The sequence below is a fragment of the Python bivittatus genome, unplaced genomic scaffold (genome assembly GCF_059951505.1).
Source record: "Python bivittatus isolate LINGU-HERP-01145 unplaced genomic scaffold, Pbiv_v1 ctg000100_np1212, whole genome shotgun sequence".
NCBI classification, from domain to species: domain Eukaryota; kingdom Metazoa; phylum Chordata; class Lepidosauria; order Squamata; family Pythonidae; genus Python; species Python bivittatus.
The window spans coordinates 2,688,459-2,707,208 of record NW_028277038.1 but is presented as its reverse complement, the minus strand read 5'-3'; the positions used below and the strand labels follow the sequence as shown (position 1 = coordinate 2,707,208).

At 47.6% G+C, this 18,750-nt stretch overlaps 1 protein-coding gene and 1 long non-coding RNA gene across 7 annotated transcripts; one reads left to right on the top strand and one right to left on the bottom strand.

Annotated features, from left to right (window-relative positions):
• Positions 1-258: 258 nt before the first annotated feature.
• On the bottom strand, positions 259-10,596 carry LOC112540240 (uncharacterized). Its single transcript, XR_003084307.2, has 3 exons — positions 10,418-10,596; positions 3,967-4,227; positions 259-1,107 (listed from the first exon to the last, which is right to left on the bottom strand). It is a non-coding gene; the product is annotated as an uncharacterized LOC112540240 (long non-coding RNA).
• Positions 5,332-18,692, top strand: CCDC92 (coiled-coil domain containing 92). 6 transcript variants are annotated; one of them, XM_088135268.1, is made up of 4 exons: positions 5,332-5,492; positions 16,225-16,371; positions 17,145-17,186; positions 17,530-18,692. In XM_088135268.1, the coding sequence occupies exons 2-4, from the start codon at positions 16,242-16,244 to the stop codon at positions 18,303-18,305; spliced, it is 948 nt and encodes a 315-aa protein (XP_087991394.1). In that variant the 5' UTR covers positions 5,332-5,492; positions 16,225-16,241; the 3' UTR covers positions 18,306-18,692. The 6 variants fall into 6 exon arrangements, with proteins under 6 accessions (XP_087991394.1, XP_087991390.1, XP_007424727.1 ...); XM_088135264.1 differs by having other exon boundaries at positions 5,358-5,489; XM_007424665.4 differs by lacking the exon at positions 5,332-5,492 and adding an exon at positions 6,779-7,228.
• The last annotated feature ends 58 nt before the right edge of the window (positions 18,693-18,750 follow it).

Genomic DNA, 18,750 nt, shown 5'->3' with positions numbered 1-18,750 from the left:
GGAGGAGGAGGAGGAGGAGGAGGAGGAGGAGGAGGAGGAAAGAAGGAAAGAAGGAAAGAAGGAAAGAAGGAAAGAAAGAAAGAAAGAAAGAAAGAAAGAAAGAAAGAAAGAAAGAAAGAAAGAAAGAAAGAAAGAAAGAAAGAAAGAAGAGCTTGCCACATGGGAGCCAGCCACCAGCTAGAGCATCCATTGAGTTCCTGGGAAAAGCTGGAGCTGGCTGGGCTCAGTCTGAAGCATGTATTGAAAGGTAACAGGGAGCCAAGACAAATATTAGGTTTATTTTCAGACCATTAGGAGCAGTCTCCCGCGACAGGCCAGGTTTCCTTTCTGAACGGCCTCTCTTCTAAACACGGCAGCCCTGGCGTTCTGGAGCTGCACGCTCAAGTTGAACCCTGACAAACAGAAAAATATTGGCAGAGCCTTGGAACAGGGCGCCCAGCTCCGCTATTCATCTTCCTCTTTTCAGGGGAGCTGGCATCGGTCGCTGGCCACGGGCTCCCTGTCAGTGCCCCAGGCCCTCGGGCGCTGGGATCTCCTGCAGCGGCATCTCCCGTGTGCTTCTTCCAGGCCCCGATTCGCACCCCAGAGTGGAGGGGTCCTGGGATCTGGCGGGCATTCAGCGAAGTGCTAAATGTGACGGGGGCATTGGCGAAGACCAGACCTTCCATCCAGATCTCTTTTTCCTTGTGACGAAGGCGTGGTTTGCTCTCTCAACGGCCATCGCTGCTCAGAGTCTTTGCCAATTTGAGAGGGTGATTTGGGGAGACGTTTCCCAGGAGTCAAGACTGAACTCCTAATAATGACGTGGGCGCACGGCAGGCAGTCCTCTTGGCAACAGTAGAGAAGCGGTTAGCCACGAGGCTGTTTTGACCTCCCAGGTGGTGGACCTGGATCTCTTCTGGCTCTGCTTCTACTCATGGTCTTCCATCCAAGCCCTACCCGATCCAACTCTGCTTAGCATAAAGCCTCCTGCTGACTTTTGCCTGGGGCTGGGGCTTGTTTTGTTCAGAGGACCACCAAGGACGAGCAGGCTCAGTGTTCAGTGCCACCCTTGGCCTGACAAGTTTCGGCCTGGCCCATGGACGGAGGCCGCAGATGGACAAGGGCCTTAAAGAGAAGAGGGGTTGGCAAAGCCTGTTATAGAAAAGCCAGACGTTGTGCTCACTGGGGAACATGCAAAGAATTCAGACATAGAGGAATCCAAAAGGATTTAAATACAAGCCGGGAGCAGAGCAGCATCAAAATGCTGGGAATAAATAAATAATGCATAAATGTTGACAAGCAGCAGAGGGTAGAAGCGAAATGCTGTGCTGGTCAAAGAGGATCATAACGATGCAGTCTTTCCCTTAATCAAAGGAACTGGGCGGGATTTCAGATTTGCATTCTGCATCCTTAATCCCACGAAAGGCGGGCAAAAAGACAGGCTTGGCTGGAAACCAAGGGTGCCATTCCATCTTTAAAAACTGATTTTATTTATTTATTTATTTATTTATTTATTTATCTATCATATTTGTATAGCCGCCCATCTCGCACAAGGTGACTCTTAATAAGAATTAAGGGGTTGTTAATTATGAATAACCCCTTAATTATTATTGGGAGGAGTTCATCCATGTCCATTTCTCTATTTCGGATCCTCTCTCCAATTTTTTTTTTTTTTTTAAATCTTGGACTAACCCTCGTTTCTTTCCCCAAGATTAAGGCAGCTATCTCACGTGGAGGGGGCGAACCCCAATATTTCAAACCCCAAAGGCTTGCTTCAGGATAGACAGGCATACAAAAGAGAGAATCAGGGCAATCGCTGGCCTGGGAAACTGAGTTACAGATGACCAGAGATCAGGGTTAATCAGCTTTTAGCACACAACTTTTCAGATCAAGAACTCATCTGGCTTTAGTCAAATTGTCCTGGCAAACATCCATGCAATTAATTCAACCATAGAATACAACTGATGGCAGAAATCTTTAATTGCAGTAAGTAACTTTAGGCAGGCTTTGCTAAACTTGTGTTTGACGACAGGGCGTCTGCTGGCTTCTCATTCTGGGAGCTGTAGTTCAACCTGTTTTGAACTTGTGGGGTTGGGAAAGACTAGCATAAAAATACAGGGGTGTAAGCGGGCCTGTCATATCTGGGCTGCAAACATTGCAAAGTCCATTAGGTGGCAGCGAAGGGGTACAGAAAAGTCTATTTGCTGCCATCTAGTGGTCATACAAATCTATGCAACTCAAATATGATAACTAGTGTTACCAATAGCGGTGAATATGTGTAGCTCAGGTAGTCCTTGTTTAGTGACTGCCTTGTTTAGTGCAGTTATGATGGTGATGAAAAAGTAACTTTATGACCAATCCTCGCATTTACGACCTTCACAGGTCTGTAAAGCAAAGGAAAGCTGGAGTAAGATTGTAAGCACAGTCATGGTTTTAGTAACTGCTTTGCTTAACAACCAAATTGCCATCACGACTGTGGTCACTAAACGAGGATGACCTACAGTTATGTCCTCTTCTAATACAGCAAGTGAATGACAGACCCTCCTTGTCCTGGCATGTGAATGAGATGAGAATGATGCTGTCACATTTTCCTTTTCCTTGACCAAATTTGAGTTTGAAATGGGTCCAAACCCATTAAGAGCAATTAATGCTGCAGACAACAAAACCTATTTGGGAATTCTTTTTAGTGGACGGCCTGCAACATTAAGCTTTTTCTGAACTTCATAAAGTTGGCTATGGAACTTAGTGTAACTTTTCTGCCACCTACTGTTTATTAAAAGAGGGTCTTAATTTTCTTTCTTTCTTTCTTTCTTTCTTTCTTTCTTTCTTTCTTTCTTTCTTTCTTTCTTTCTTTCTTTCTTTCTTTCTTTCTTTCTTTCTTTCTTTCTCTTTCTTTTCTTTCCTTTCTCTCTCTTTTTTCTTTCTTTCTTTCTTTCTTTCTTTCTTTCTTTCTTTCTTTCTTTCTTTCTTTCTTTCTCTTTCTTTCTTTCTTTCTTCTTCCTTCCTTCCCTTTTTCTTGCCTGCCTGCCTTCCTTCCTTCCTTCCCTCCTTCCTTACCTCTTCCTTCCTTCCTTCCTTCCTTCCTTCCTTCCTTCCTTCCTTCCTTCCTTCCTTCCTTCCTTCCTTCCTTCCTTCCTTCCTTCCCTCCCTCCCTCCCTCCCTCTTCCCCCTTCCTTCCTTCCTTCCTTCCTTCCTTCCTTCCTTCCTTCCTTCCTTCCTTCCTTCCTTCCTTCCTTCCTTCCTTCCTTCCTTCCTTCCTTCCTTCCTTCCTTTTCTAAATATGCAGGAACAGTCTCCCTTCTTTTTCCTTTTGCTGGCTTACCAGTTTTATAATAACAGTCAGCTTAATGCACCCTTGATCATTGCCAGAAAATGAAATTATCTTCGGGACTGGCAACGCTTCATCTGCCTGTCCGTCTGACCCCTAAATGGATCCTGCGTTAAGAATTGCTGTGTCAGGATTGATCTTTACAACAATCTCTTTTAAAAGCCTGAGCGGAAAGACGCAGGGCGGTGGCCGTCCCGTCCTGCATCCTTCAGAGGACAGTTTCCTGAAACTGGTGGGCTTTTCCGAACTCGGACGCACGGATACTGACCGGTGAAACCAATAAGGGTACCAGATCCGGGCTGAAAATCTCTGAAAAGAGAGACGGGGACCCCAACATTTTGCAGCCCACGAGCGCCCAGCCAGATTTTTGCAGCAGGAGTTTTTCTCAGCCCGAGGACACCGAGGGTCAAAACTGGCATCTCCTGTCTGCAAGCCAGGTGCCGTATCCCAACCCGTCGTAAGAGGGTGTTAAATCGGGGTTGGATTTCTACTGCCAACGCTTTGCCAGTTTCAGCTCCGGTTCCTCCTAATCCTGATTGGTGTCAGGTTAGGAATCATGGTGTGGGGGAAGACTCTCACAGAAACAATTAAGTTCGGGCTTTGGGGGCCCCAACCTGACTCCCCCCAAAAGCCGCGTGATGTAGACTGGCACGAACCTCCGAGGGTCAGGTGCACCATCTTCAGGGTGCCCTTCAGCGCCTCTCAGATTTGCTCGGTCTGCAAGCGACCCCGTTTCTTCGGCACCGGTCCGGGCCCGTGAGCGGGCACAAAAGTTTCCTTGCAGAACACTGATCGAAACAGGCTTTATGGGGTGGGCTGTTGCTTCGCTTCGCCGTGTAAAGCAGAGAACTTCCCGGCCAGCCGTCGTAGCTGTGGGCGATGGGAGCTGGGGTCCACCTTGTCGATGTATCCTTTCCCTGGAGAAACCATAAATGCAAATTTTAATTCAGGGTTTCGAGCGATGAGGAAGTTGCTTAGGCTGCCGTTGCTCGGCCCGTGAATGTGTTTTTGCTTTCAGAGTCGGGACGGGAATCGAGGCCGGAGGAATAAAGAGCAATACAATTCAATCATATTGTAACAGAATTCTTAGATATTGTTATATTAATGCAATCATTATGGCATTAATATAACAATATCTACGAATTGCAATATTATTAATGCAATAATAATTATTCCGGTGGAATATGCGAGGGGCGATTAATTTGCAGTTGGCATTTCAACTGGAATAATTCCGGATTCTTATGGAAGGGTCCCATTAGAAGTCTACGGCGGACTGTCGTTCATGGGACATTAAATACTATGGCTCTTAAATTAGGTTATGACCTTAAAAGCTTTGTCGTGCAATATGGCTATTAAGCAGTTAATAAAAGTTCTCGTTAGGTATTATAATAATATAATAATAGGTATTATTATTGCATTAATATAACAGTATCTAAGAATTCTGTATGTCATTGTATTGCTTGTTATTCTATTTATTTCGTTATCTAATAATTGGTTATATTATTAGGCGAAATAAAAGGCATCGTTATGAAACGCAGCTGCCAAGTGGTTCATAAAAGTTCTCAGTAGGTACACCGTTGCATTCATGTAACAATATCTAATAATTTTGTTACCATATTATGCATTATTTAATACTATTACTATTTATTACATGATCTAATAATATATTATATTATTGTTAATAACATAATACATAATTAGTTCGTAAATAGGTGTAATTAATGTAATATAGATGGTTATTATGTTCATATATTATTATCGTTACTCAGTACCATTCCTCCCGCCCTTCCTCGGGTCCCAAGGGGTTGAAGCTGCACCGGTTGGGCCTCCGCCCGCCTCCGCTTCCCCCCGCCCCCGCCAGGCTCTGGAACGCCGCTGAGGCCCCGCCCCCGGGTGGGCGGAGTTTTCAACGGAAAGGGCGGAAAAAGAAGCCCGACAACCGCTGCCAGGGGAAGCGCCGTCCCGGTTGCCGTGGCAACGCCGCAGCTGTTTCGCCGCGGCTGCACCTGAGCCTCCGCGCCTGCGCAGTTCCCCTGCCCTCGACGTCACCCCGTCCCCTTCCTCCCCTCCTCCCCTCCTCCTCCTCGCTCCCATTGGGGAGCAGCGCCCCCTCCCCCTCGGCCTCCCTCCCCCCGGCAGGACCGGAGCGGGGCGGGGGGAGAAGCGGCGGCGGCGGCGGCGGGTGAGTATCAGGTCCCCCCGGCGTTCTTCCCAGCATGCATCGCGCGGAGGAGAGGGGGCGGGGGGCTGGCCCGACTCACCCCCCGTTTCACCCCTCGGGGGGGCGCTGAGGAGGGACCCCCAACCCCGCTGGCTTGAATCACTGAGGAAGGGGAGCCCCCCTTGAGACAGCTGTGGTAGGGGGCCTCACATTCTTCTGCAAAGAAAAACATGGGGAGACCCCTCCCCACTTAAGGAAAGAGCTCTCCCTCTGGAAAGCATGAGAGGACCCCCATATAAGGAGGGTGGTTTTCCCCCAAGGAAAGACATGGGGAGACCCCTCCCCACTTAAGGAGAGTGCTCCCCCTCTGTAAAGGATGAGAGGAGCCCCCCATCACTAAATGAGGACCCCCATATAAGCAGGATGGTTTTCCCGAAGGAAAAACATGGGGAGATACCCCCCTTTTAAGGAAGGAGCTCTTCCAGTGGTAGGAATTATGTGAGGAACCTCCCCCCCGTGGGATTTTCCTACAAGGAATTATTTGGGGAGACCCCCTCTTCACCCCCCTTCATTCTGTAAAGAATTATATGAGGCTCCTCCCCAGACAAGCCATTCCATTACATGGGGAGATCCCTCCACCTTTGGGGGAAAACCTGCTTCCCTTGAAGGAGATCTTGTCTTGCAAGAAACCATACGAGGAATCCCCTCTTCTTGGGGGGGGTCTCTGCTGCATTTGCACACCCCCGGCCAGACCTAGAGTTGCCTCTGCAGAACATGCTATGCCAGTTTCTCAACCTGGACAACTTTCAGGTGTATGGACTCCAACTCCCAGAATTCCCCAGCCAGCATGTTTGCACATAGGTCTGTATTTTATAATCCCCCCCCCCCCGAAAAAGAAAACAGCATACTTTTTCTCAGTAAAAGGGGCGTTTCAAATACTTCTCTGCCATTAAATCTATTTCTCTGCCGCCAAATAGGTGGCACAAGACCCCCCTCCGATTCTCCCGCCTGGCAGAAAGTCACATCAGTTCTATGGGGCTGATGCTTTGCTCACCTGGAAGTCACTGACCGCCATCGCTCCCTTTTCCTCCCAATCTGGATTTCTATCCAAAGGGAAGGGCTGCCTTATACTGTTCTTTCCCTGACCGGAGAGAAAGCAGATTCCCCCCCCCCCGCCAGTTTTTTTTCGTTTTTCGTTTTTGTTTTTCTTGCAGCAAGCACTTCCCGGTGGAAGGTGCAAGAAGCCAGGGAAAGGCAAGGTTTTTTAATATCATTTCATCTCAGTTCCCCCCGCCCCCTCCCTTCCAGCTTCAGTCCCAGCTTCATAATCTGCCCACAGAATATAATTATCTTGTTAGCTGCAGGGTTTTTTTTTCCATGGGAGAATTAGCATTCAATCTGGTTTCTCTTTCAGCTGAGAGAAAGGGAGAATTCTGAAGGGCAGCGCTGCCACTTTGAACAGAAGGTGGGGAGGCTCCCCTTAACACACACACACACACACACACACACACACACACCCATTCTCGTTTGCAGCGTGGACGAGTCAGACGAAAGGTGGGAAGACTGTGGCATGGTTGTGATGCTCCAGACTCAGCGCAGGCCCAGACGGCTTTCTTAACCCTTGTGGAAATGATAGGAACCAGACCAAGTCGAGCTTCTCCCTAGAATGGAGCCCCTCCCTCTTCTCTCCCCCCTCCCAGCTCACTAGCTGGCTGGCTGGCTGGCTGGCGATATTCTACGTGCTTCTTCAGCCGAAGGTGGGACATCGGAATGGGAGGGTCTCTTCGGTTTTGTTAACCACTTTGAATTGCTGCTGGAGGGAAAATGTGAAGTGCTCAGGGGTGGGTTGCCAAGTCTTAGCAATGTGCTTGAAAAGGGTAATTTAAGGCAAAGGTGCAAGGGGGGCTTTGGGAAAGTCTGAGGGTGGATTGTAAGGTCATTGTCTGCATTGCAGGTGCAAAAAGATCCAAAAGACTGCATCCTTTGGGGGGATGTGTGGTACGTGAGCAAAAGGAACTGCTTTCCTTTCGGTTCTTACGCAGCAGGAATTCGCTCTTGTAAGACTGCAGTTGGTGGCATTCAATGGGGCGTGCATCTCCCATCCCTTCGGTTTTCTTCCTTGGACTGTAAATCAGGAGCTGTGCTTTTTGAGAATGCTCGTGTAAGGGGGTGAGTTTGTAAGAGGACTACTTCTTTATTTGTGTTTTTAGCAGGAATGTTGGAGGCTGTGTATCCAGAGCATCAGATTGGTCGATGTATTTGGATCAACTAAATTGTTTGACTTACTGAGAAAAATAAGTGGGAATGTCTTTCTCCCCCTGTAATTGTAGGATTGTGAGCTCCCCCCCTGCCACTTTGTGGCTGTTTGTTCTCAGTTGGAAAAATTAAGCAGCCATGTCTAAGGGAGAAGTCACCTGCATAAAATTAGGGGTACAATGGAAACATTCAATATTAGCTCTCAACTTGGTCCAGCCTCTGAAACATTTTATGAATCATCTCACGGCATTTGTACATTCTGTTTTATCCATTCTGAATACATCATTTGACCGTTTCTCTTTTCCAAGGCTTTTAATTTTTAGCTGGTCCAGGGGCGAACTTGAATATCGCTGCTACGAAGTGCTGAATGGCACCCAGACATTTGTGAGGAACGCAGAGAAGCAACTGCTTCCAGATACATTGTTTGGGTCAAGTGGCTGAAATTGGACTCTGCTCTTTCGTGAGACTATAAAGGACAGAAAACATTGCAACAACAGCGGGAATAAAATTGTCGGGTTTTCTCTAGATGAAGCTTTCTCTTTATAGGAGAGGGGTAAAGTATACAAACTTCCAGAAAGTTAGAAGATGGAGTTAAAGAGGACGTTTCTTACAGAATTGTGGCCTTGAACCTGTAAGTAAGTGTGTATCTGAACATCGGTGCTGCTGCTAATGCTGGTGAACTTTGTATTACCTTTAAGCTGATTTTATAATATTTAATTGGGAGGAAGCCAGATGGTGTCACTTGTTTGTTTGAGGTAACCAATATTTCAGTGAGTAATTAACAGAGGGCGTGTCCACAGACATTCACACGTATTTGTGGATGGTGTGCGACATCGCCCTGTAATATTAAACATTGAGCATGTCTGTTTTAGGCCTGCCTTTTGGATTGTATTAATTCGATCAGGATCTGTGGCTCTGACTGCAGACGGCTGCAATGTCTCAGTCAAAGGGAGCTGTTTCTGGAAGAGCTGGAGGCTAAACATGGACATCTTTGTCAGTTTCAGAGGTTTGGTGTTTTACTGCAGTGCACAGCCAAAAACCATCTTTTGCAGCCGCACCCCTGCTGGGTCTTGCTAACCATCGTATCTCATCTTTCCAAGACCCAGCCCTGGAAGACTATTGTGTATTATTGTCTATTTCCATGAACCAGCTTCCTACCACAGGGTTGGATGGTAATTCTAGGGATCTGGGTGGGGCTGAGCAAGGCCGTCTAGCAGCAGCATGTAGGAGACAGAGGCGTTTGGCCTCTTCTTGCTTAACCTAAACTTGTTGATTCGCTTGTACTAATGGTGATAAACCAAAGAAGCTTAAAAAGGAGCTTCCTTCTCTCACTTGGGCAATTTTATTTGTAATGCGTCTTTTTAAAAAAGGCAGTTGTGGCCTCGTGTTGGTGAAAACCTTGTTCTTTGACCAGGAAGGTGAATAGTTGATTTTTAAACACATACACTTTAAAAGAGAGTGTCCTGTCTCCATTGTGCAGGGCTGAGTTTTTACCGATGGAGGAACAGGGAAATCAGATGAATGGACCGAAAGATGTATCCCTGGCAGATTGTTTGGTACTGCCAAATAGCAGAATTTGGCATTTGCCAAAATGTTTGTCTGCACTGTGCTAAGTTAGTGGCAAGTTGCCATGCCGTGTGAGCGGCAGTTTGTCTGCCAGCTTTTGAGTCATGGTACAGCTTGGGTAAGGCGTGTCTGCAGGCGGCAGGAAGGGCTTCTAATGGAACAGGTATGCTGGATTAGAGGGGATTTTGGCCTGGATCCTGCTGGGTCTTCCCTTCTTAGGAAGAGAGAAACAAATCCTTAACTACGTCACTTACGTGGATGCGTTGTCTCCCAATGGCGTGGCCACGGACTTTCTGCAAGGGGTGGAAGGCAACTTATTTTGGGGGAAGTCGGTAGCTTTTGACAAGAGTACCCGAAGCTTTTCTCATCACAGTGTCAACCAGTTTCTCTGAACTTGGTGCCCTCCAGAAAGCTCTGCTAGCTGGGAAATCTGGACTCATAACCCCAACGTGTCTCCCTTTTTTCATCCGGTCAGGCAAGCTGGTTTTAAAGGACTTGAAGCCCTATCCACACCTTCAAAAGGGGTGTGTGAAAAATGCTTCAACAGCTCCTTTAAAAAAAGCCGCTAATTCTGGCCGCCCCATAGCCAAACCCCAGCCTGGTTCGCTTTGAGAAAAATTGTGTCGGCTTTTGGATACCCGAGGTTGCAGCTTGGCGGTTTGTAAATAACAGAAGCGAACTGCTGGCTTACAAACTGTAGTTTAGTGTCATCCTTGCTCATCACCATGCTTTTTGGAATCCGTTTCGGGGGGGGGGTTATTAATACAAGGCGGTACAATCCACACGGGCTCCCTATAGCTCAAAACACCCGTTTTTCGGAAGGCAAACTGGGTGAGGCCCAAAGGAACCTTTTGCTTTTCCACCTGCTGCATCCCGTTCTCCCTTTGCAATCCAAGGCCTCACCCCTCTTTACTGGCTACAAGTAGTTTTGTCTCAGCAGGCTTTTGGTGTTAGTATTCTTTGTACGGCTTAGGATTGATGTTTCATTCACATACATACATGCATGCATGCATACTGCTTTCCATGTTATTGTAAGCAGTCCAGGGTCTTCTTTACATTCATGCCAAATCATTGGGGGATTAAATAATAAATTACAAGCCTTGGAAAACACAGGTACCTCTTACCTGAGTATCAGCCAAAAATGGTTTCATCTTTTCCAAAGAATTTTGAAGTCCTTCCTTCCTTCCTTCCTTCCTTCCTTCCTTCCTTCCTTCCTTCCTTCCTTCCTTCCTTCCTTCCTTCCTTCCTTCCTTCCTTCCTTCCTCCCTTCCTCCCTCCCTCCCTCCCTTCCTTCCTTCCTTCCTTCCTTCCCTCCTTCCTTCCTTCCTTCCTTCCTTCCTTCCTTCCTTCCTTCCTTCCTTCCTTCCTTCCTTCCTTCCTTCCTTCCTTCCTTCCTTCCTTCCTTCCTGTCTTTGCAGTCAAACCATCACCTCTCTCCTCTCCTCTGCAAAGCACTCACTTACTGTAACTTGCCCTGATAAGGATTGTGATGGGGCTATAAATAGATACTTTAAAAAATTCAGCTGCTCACAGGCATGGGGAAGGGGGTGGATTTGCTACATCCCTGAAGCCTGTAGTCTAAATCCATCTGAGGTTAAAATTTCAGGGGTATTTTTGCTGATGGGAGTGGACAGAGAGGCTCCTTGTGGATGGTGGTGATAACCTTAAAGAAAAAAATAAATTAGGAGATCGTGGGAAATGCGGCACTGAAACTTTTGGTATCGTTCCCAAAATAAGGGTGACAGTGGACCTGTTCAGTTCAATCCAAAGCAATTATTACTTTAAAAATCAGCACCCCCAAATTTGGGATGCGTCAGTAGAACATCCTCAGTTAACAAGGAAAGTCCTGATGCTGCTTTTCTCCCTCCCTGTGTGTCCTTCGCCCCATTTCACGGGCAACTGTGCCCGACTTCCAGAAAGTGGTTGAGAAAGCAGGAAAAGCAGGCGGGATTAGCTCATCCTTTGAGCCTGCCGTGCCTTCGGCTGCTCCGGAGAGACGATCTCCTCTTAATTGTTCTTCCTTCGCTGCTCCATCACTGACTTGTCACGGGGACTAAAAATAACTCTGCAGAGATATTAAGGCCTGAGACATTCAGAGGTTGGCTGGAGGGGGACCAGAGCAGCCTGTCTGGAAAATTGGAAGGCGAGAGCCTGTGGGTGTGATCCAAGGAGCCGTCGCATTTAAAAAGGGGACAGTCCGTTTCAGAATCATTTATTACAACCTTTGAAAAGAGCCAGAACTCCCAGACTTCTTCACATTGTGTATCTGTCTGCCTGGGTGCTTGCCACCCAGGTTCGCATAACGGCCTTAGCCTGGTGACTGAATTTATCCCTTTCTCTGGATCTGCACGATACGTTGAACCATCGTGAGCAAAGGGAATGTGTGTGGCTTATTGATTAACTAAGCTGTAAAAGAACCACGCAAATTAACATTAGCCAACAGTACGTTGCGCAAATGCCTCCTCTAAGTCTTTGATCTGACCTGGTTATCCGGTTGTGCGAACACAGTGGCAGTTGTGCTGGATCTTTCCCCTTCCACCCCTCGGAGCAGCCCAGCCAGTCTTCTGGCCCTTGAGAGCCTGTTTTGTCTCCCCTCCTATCTTTTAGGGACAAAGCTTTTTAAAAAAAGAACCCTTTCAACCTTTAGATACCCCCAGGTCTGCTGAAGCCTTTGTTTTGCACACAAATCTGACAGGGCCCTTCCAAGAGTCGGCATTCAGAAAACCTAATAAAACGAGGATGCATTTTAGTGGAAGCGTTTGTGATGCACTTTTTTGCCAGTATGTGATATTGGGGCCCAGTTTAAAATAATCCATAGCTCGTGCCCTCCGGGAGTAAAATAGTTAAAATCTTCTTCAGTTGGAATTAGACTCAGCAAGGACAAATTTTTCTGGCATTTTTCTGGGCAGTGAAAGGGAATAGTTGCCACTGCCTTTTCTGGGGCGTTTCTCCAACTTCCCAATCCACTCAACAGCCCTGCTATTCCAGATGGTTTCCATTCCATTCCTGGTACTAACCAGGATCAGCCAAGGTTGGCCAGGAGTTTCCACCTAGTTAAGCCCTCCACATGCGGTGGACCATAACTTGCAAGAGGCCTGGCACGCAAGGTGAAAACCACTGAATCAACCCTAATTGCTGCAGCTAGGTTCTGACTTCAACCCTCTGTTCTTTGCTATTGGGCAAGTTGATTAGTTCATTAGTTGTGACTCCTGCAGCTAAGATGGTTCTTTCATCCTTGGCAGTTGAGCTAACGAGAGAGGGGCAGATAATGGCGAGGAATAGATGGTGAGCAACCCCCCCCCAGCTATGTTCTCCACGCTGCAGGGCAGAGTCCCTAGATTCATCAGATGGAGGGTTCAGAATTCACCCTCTTTGCTAATGCCTGCCTGCTCCTTCTAGCATTGGGGTGGAGAATCTATGGGCCCCCAAGTGTTGCAGAACTGCAGTTCCCAGCATTCCTCAGTACTGGCCAGGCCAGCCAGGACCCTGGGAATCCCATGATCTCTGAAGACACGGATTCTAGAGCATTTCTGGGAAACGCTGGAGGTACACCGTGCCGCCTGGGTGGCCTTGTGCTTGCCAGTGTGGGTGAATCTCCTCCGCTTTTGTTCACATCTTGCCTTGCAGGGTCTCATCTGACCGCCTGCGATCTTGATGACTTAATGAGATTTATAATTAAGAAAGACAGGAAATGGGTTCAGAGGCGGCGGCGGCAAGTCGCTGAGCTGCACAAGAGAGGAATATCAAGAAGACCTGGGTGGTGATTGATTCTTAAGCATTTGGGAGAGGGGGGAAAGGACCCGTTAGTTAGCTGATCATTGGAGCCGCGATAGGAACTTGTAATCCAGTTTGTGAAGGTTGCTGCCGCTGGCGACTTGGTATAATCTTGCTGGCATCCGTCAGGTGAGGCTCTTGGAGGCTGCCAGTTAATGACTTCTTAAGCACCTGATAAATTCATTGTACAGCTAAGTAGGAAAAGAATGTCCTTGTCTGCCCAGAGGCACTGCTGTTGTGTCCCTGGACTTGGTGCTTTGTCATAGTCTTTGCTATTAGAATAGCCGTACAGATTTGCTATATTCCAGTGGGGAGTGACTGAGCATTTTGGAGGCTCTCAAGGAGGGCTTCTCGGCTGATCCCTCCTGCACAATTGGATTTGCCATCTTGTTTAAGAACTGGCTGGCATCTTCTGCGTGGTTTGGGTGCAGGTTTTAGTGAGGGAAAGAATCCAGTTAGCCGTGGGAAACTAGTCCTGGCTGTGTCGGCATAGACAGAAAACTGTGACTGGAGAGGCTGGGGTTCGTGGAGATGAAATAATGGTTGGGTCTCTGACCGATCAGTAATTCTGTCCCCAAAGTATGATCACCAACAGAGAGTGAGGATGGGGGCACATCTCAGCGAGAAGGTGCATGTCCTTCATGGGGAAGATGTAATCCATTACCTCTTCAATTTTAGATGTTTATTGATTGATCACATTTTTATCAGCAGCGATTGTAAAATTCTCAATGGGCATAAATTTTGGGTAACAGGAGACCTTCTGCCACCCAAAGTAGCATCGCTTGGCTAGATAGTTCCAAATTTGAGCCTGCAATAGGACGGCTTCAGATCCTAGAATAATTGAGATGGAAGGGCCCTTGAGACCATCCAGTCCATGCCCTTTAGCAGGAAATCCCTGCTAAAACATCCTCAGCACATGACTTTCTGACATTGCTTGAACACAAAAGGAGAGTCCACCACTTCCTTAAAACATTGGTCCCACTGTCAAATTGTTTTTCTCATTAGGAAGCTTAAGTGCAGTGCCCAGACCAGGCCCAAAGACCTGAAGTGGGGTCTGTCCAATTCAGAACGAAGTGGAACGGCTATTTCCTGTGATTGGACACTATACTTCTGTCGATGCAGCCTATAATTACATTTGCCTTTATTTTGCATGACAGTGCTGGCTTACCTTCCTTTTGTATTCAGTTACTTTTCGTACGCGTTTTGCCAAGCCAGGTCTCCCCCATCTTATTCCTGCCTGTTTGTTTTTTGCTTCCTAAACGAATTGTTTTCCTTTGTTCTGTTAAATTTCTGTTGTTGTCAGCCCATTTCTCTCAAGACGGTTTTGCATTCATGTCTGTCTTTCAGGGTATTTGCGGTCCCACCCAGTGTTTTGTCATCTGCAAACTATGATAAGTTCATCTCATTGTCCCAAGCCATTCATAAACATTTTGAAGCTCACAGGGCCCAAGACTTGAGCCCTCCAGGTTGTTGTGAAACTCTGACCAGCACATTTGGAGTATAGTTTTTAAGCGCATAGTCGATCTGCAGCATTCTGTCGAGTTGGTCTGGGTCTCCTGATTCCAGGGGCAATTTATGCGGTCCGGGGGCAACAAATTTTAATGACTTCTCTTCCCTGCAAGCTCTGGGCTTTTTAAAGATAAAAAAATAAAACCACAGGAAATAACGCTAGACTCTCCCACGCCCTCCAAGTTGGCGTCAGCCCAAGAGAGCAGAAGTAGAAAAGTCAGCACTGACATATGCTAAATAGAACAAGATTCATTAGTCAACTGTTTGCAGGAGCAGAGGATGAGTAGACCAGCATGTCCTGGAATTGGTGCAGAGATAATGGATGAAGCCATCGGTGCGCCCCTGCGCATCTTTTATATTTCACGGAGAATCGATCTAAAATTAATGTCACATGACTTGCATAAAGCAGATTCTCTTCCCCCTCCCTCCTGCTACAGAGCCTCTTCTTGCCTTGGATGGGCGAGTCATACCCTGCTCTGGTTTCCCACTCTGCCACCCGATTGGGGGGGGGGGGAATTCAGTAAGCACTTAAGGAATCAGTGGATATGGTAAAGCTTTCAGCTGTGCAGACGAGGCTGCCTCCTTCCAGACAGATAATGCAACCGAGAAGCGTGTCCTCTGCAAAGGATGAGGCCTCGAGGCTCTGAAAGGAACAGGCTGCTCTATTTCGAGAGCCCCCTTTGATTTAGGATCCGCACAAGGGCTATTCTAACTGCTTCCAGGCCCTTGTGAGGATCCTAAATCAAGGAGGTCTCTTGTGCCTTGATGGAGATGGCTCAACAGATTTGGGAGCATTCTGCTTTAGCAATGCTCCAAACTAGTCCTTGACTGCCTTCAGTCTCTGTTGCGTGAGAGGAAGGATTGTAATCGGTTTATCTGGGATCTCCACCAGCCTGGCTTTGCGGGTGGTATCAGCTGTGCTGGTTTGGGCTGCTCAGGGGTTACCTCAGTTGGCCTTGGTCCCTCCACCCCTGCATTGATCTAGCAAGGATACAAGTACTGCCAGGGGGTGGCTGGAACTATAAAATTCACTTCCTGTTGATGGTGATGTCAGACAAACTCAGGAGATTACACAAAAAAGGACTTCGACTCCAGAAACCTCTTTGCAGGTGTTGGGAATTTCTTTTGGACGGTTTTTGCTGGCCTGGAGAACATTGGCTTGATTTGGGTTTCTGAGAGCTAGGCAGAGCCAGCGGGCTTTCCCATGGATAAGAGGATTACGTCCCGGGCCTGAATATTATTCCAGGCACTTCCAGGCAGCTGATATCTTCTTTGAACCCCACTACAAAGTTTGTCTGGTGCGAATTCCATAAATACATTAATTCAACTAAAGAGCACCAAGTGGTATCACCCACCCTCCCTCTCATCCATTATGACCGCAGTTATCCCAAGCAGATGGAGTGGAATATCAGTGACGGTAAAGACTGGAAGAATCCTTCCCAATTTCCAACTTTCTGGCTCTCTGTGGACCCTGACAGGTGGCTGATGAGTCACAGGGACGGCCTTCTCTAGCATTAGTAGGGTTGCGCTGATCAACACACATACACACACAGACCCCGTTTTGTTCTCTTCTTGCCAAGCGAAGCGCAAGCGAAACGTTCCGTTCGGTCTCAAGGTGCGCTCCCTCCCCTCCTTCCCTCCCTCCCAGATTTGCTGGATGTCAGGATGGCAGCATCGAACCTGGAGAACCAGTTGCACAGTGCCCAGAAGAACCTGCTTTTTCTCCAGCGGCAGCATGCGGACACCCTCAAGGGTTTGCACGCCGAGATCCGCCGTCTGCAGCAGCACTGTACAGGTACTGAGAGGAAAGCTGGCTCCCTCCTTTCTCCAACAGCTCGATAACCCTCCTCATTTTCTTGCAGCATTCATTCCCTCTTCAAACCTTTTTCCAGATGGGCTCATGTCAGCAGCATGAGCTCGTTCGACCTTCTGGAAGGGGGTTACACAGAGACACTTCTCTTGGTTCAAATCTAGTTGGAGGGCTGTTACCATCAATGCTGGGGATGCTGATGTTCCATAGCACCCCCTGGGCCAGTGTTTCTCAACCTTGGCCACTTTAAGAGGTGTGGACTTCAATTCCCAGAATTCCCCAGCCAGCCATGCTGGCTGGGGGATTCTGGGAGTTGAAGTCCACATCTCTTAAAGTGGCCAAGGTTGAGAAACACTGCCCTGCACTATGAAAATGCCCCTTGAAAAGGCTCTGAAAGTCTCCCCCAGTGCTGATATTTTAGTACTTGCAAGATAAACCTGGCTTTTCAGGCAACTGAGCTGATAACCTGTTTTTTTAATTCTTTGCTTGGCTGGTGTGCCCAGATTTGAGGGGGGGGGGAGCTTATGTTGCCTGCTGTAGCATTGACAGAAAAGTGGATAAAAGTATCCTTTAAATAAAATAGGTTTCCCAGTGTTGAGATCTGTTGCATAACTTTGCAAGTCATTTGATCATAAAGCATTGTTCGTTTTCTGGAAAGGCTCTGTTAATATGTTTAATTTATGGGTTGCCCATTTTCCCCAGGAAGATTCCACCTGAGAGCAAGTTTCTGCAGTGTCTTAACTCTGTATGTTTTTCAGATCTGACGTACGAGTTGACTCTCAAAAGTTCAGACTTTGCAGGTGAGGAATTTGAACGTACTTCATGTATACCCCCTTTCTTCCCTACTTATGATATCCTTCATTATGTTCAAAAAATTGTGGAAGGTGCATTTTCAGTTGCTGGGTTTTTATTAGATCAAAACTCCATTATTTTCTCCGCATTTCCTTGTTGGCAACCTTGGGCAGTGTTTTTAGAGGAAAGGCAGAATATGAATGTACCATTCGTTGGCCTGTAGTGATTTCTCAGGCAACCAGCATGGAAAACTTTTCTGCTTCTCAATTCTGGTTTTAATTACCTTTGTGGAGTGGCTGTGGCCTCTTAGATATCCTGAAATAAGTGCTTTCTTTCTTCTCGCTCTTTCAGAAAATGGGACTTCAAGGAGTGAAGAGCTCAAAAGAAAATGTGAAGAACTGGAGGCCCAGCTTAAAGCGAAAGAGATGGAAAACAATGAATTATTAAAAGAGTTGGAGCAAAAGAACGCCATGATCATGGTGCTTGAGAACACCATCAAGGAGCGGGAGAAGAAGTATTTGGAAGAGTTAAAAATGAAAAGCCATAAATTGAACATGCTGTCAAGTGAACTGGAGCAGCGGGCCAGCACTATTGCCTACCTAACCTCCCAGCTGCATGCAACTAAGAAAAAACTCATGAGTTCTAGTGGGACTTCAGACAGTTCTCCATCCGGCAGCCCCGTGCTCTCGGGCTACAAACCTGCTCCTCCCAAAGAGAAGCTCCCAGAAACTCCGCGGCGCAGGATGAAGAAGAGTCTTTCCACTCCACTCAACCCCGAATTCGAGGAGGCCTACCGATTAGGGTCAGATAGCCGTAAGTTGCTGTTGCGGGAGCCCGTCGATGCCATGCCTGACCCCACGCCTTTTTTACTGGCTCGGGAAACCGCCGAGATCCACCTTCTGAAAGAGAGGCCTTTAGTCATCCCACCCATTCCATCCGAACGCCCTTCGGCAGAGCCCCACAGCCCGGCCCGGGAGAGGCAGCACAAGACCCATGTCGGGGTGGCGCACCGCATCCATCATGTCACTCCTCCCCAGGCCCAGCCCGAGGTGGAGACGCTGGCCGTGGACCAGGTGAACGGAAGCAAAGTGGTTCGAAAGCATTCAGGGACAGATAGAACTGTTTAAACGAGGCGCTTGGAGGGGACTCTCGACACTGTGATCACCAGAGGCTTAACTGCACCTGCAGCAGTCACACTCCTCCCACCTTCCGAGTGCCCCCTTGCATGCCAAATTCTTTCCAGAACTAGAGTAACCTCCTCCTCCCACAGAAAACACCCCCCCATGTTCCTATTGCAGAGTATCTACCTAATGAAACGCTGTAGCCAAACTCAGGTGTCTGCCTGAATGCTTGCTTCCAATGCTCCTTCGTTTATTCGGGGCGCGCTTATGGGTCAATGCCCAGGCCACCGTCGGTTGTGAATCCACAGTAATAATGAAATCAGCCGCCTCATGATAGCCCTGCCGCGCTGTGTATTGGCTCTTAACAGTAAAGCCTTCCCTGTCTCTCTCTCACTTCGCACAGTCGTGATAAATTCTTATTTGGGGGCGGGGCAGCTTGGACCACCACATA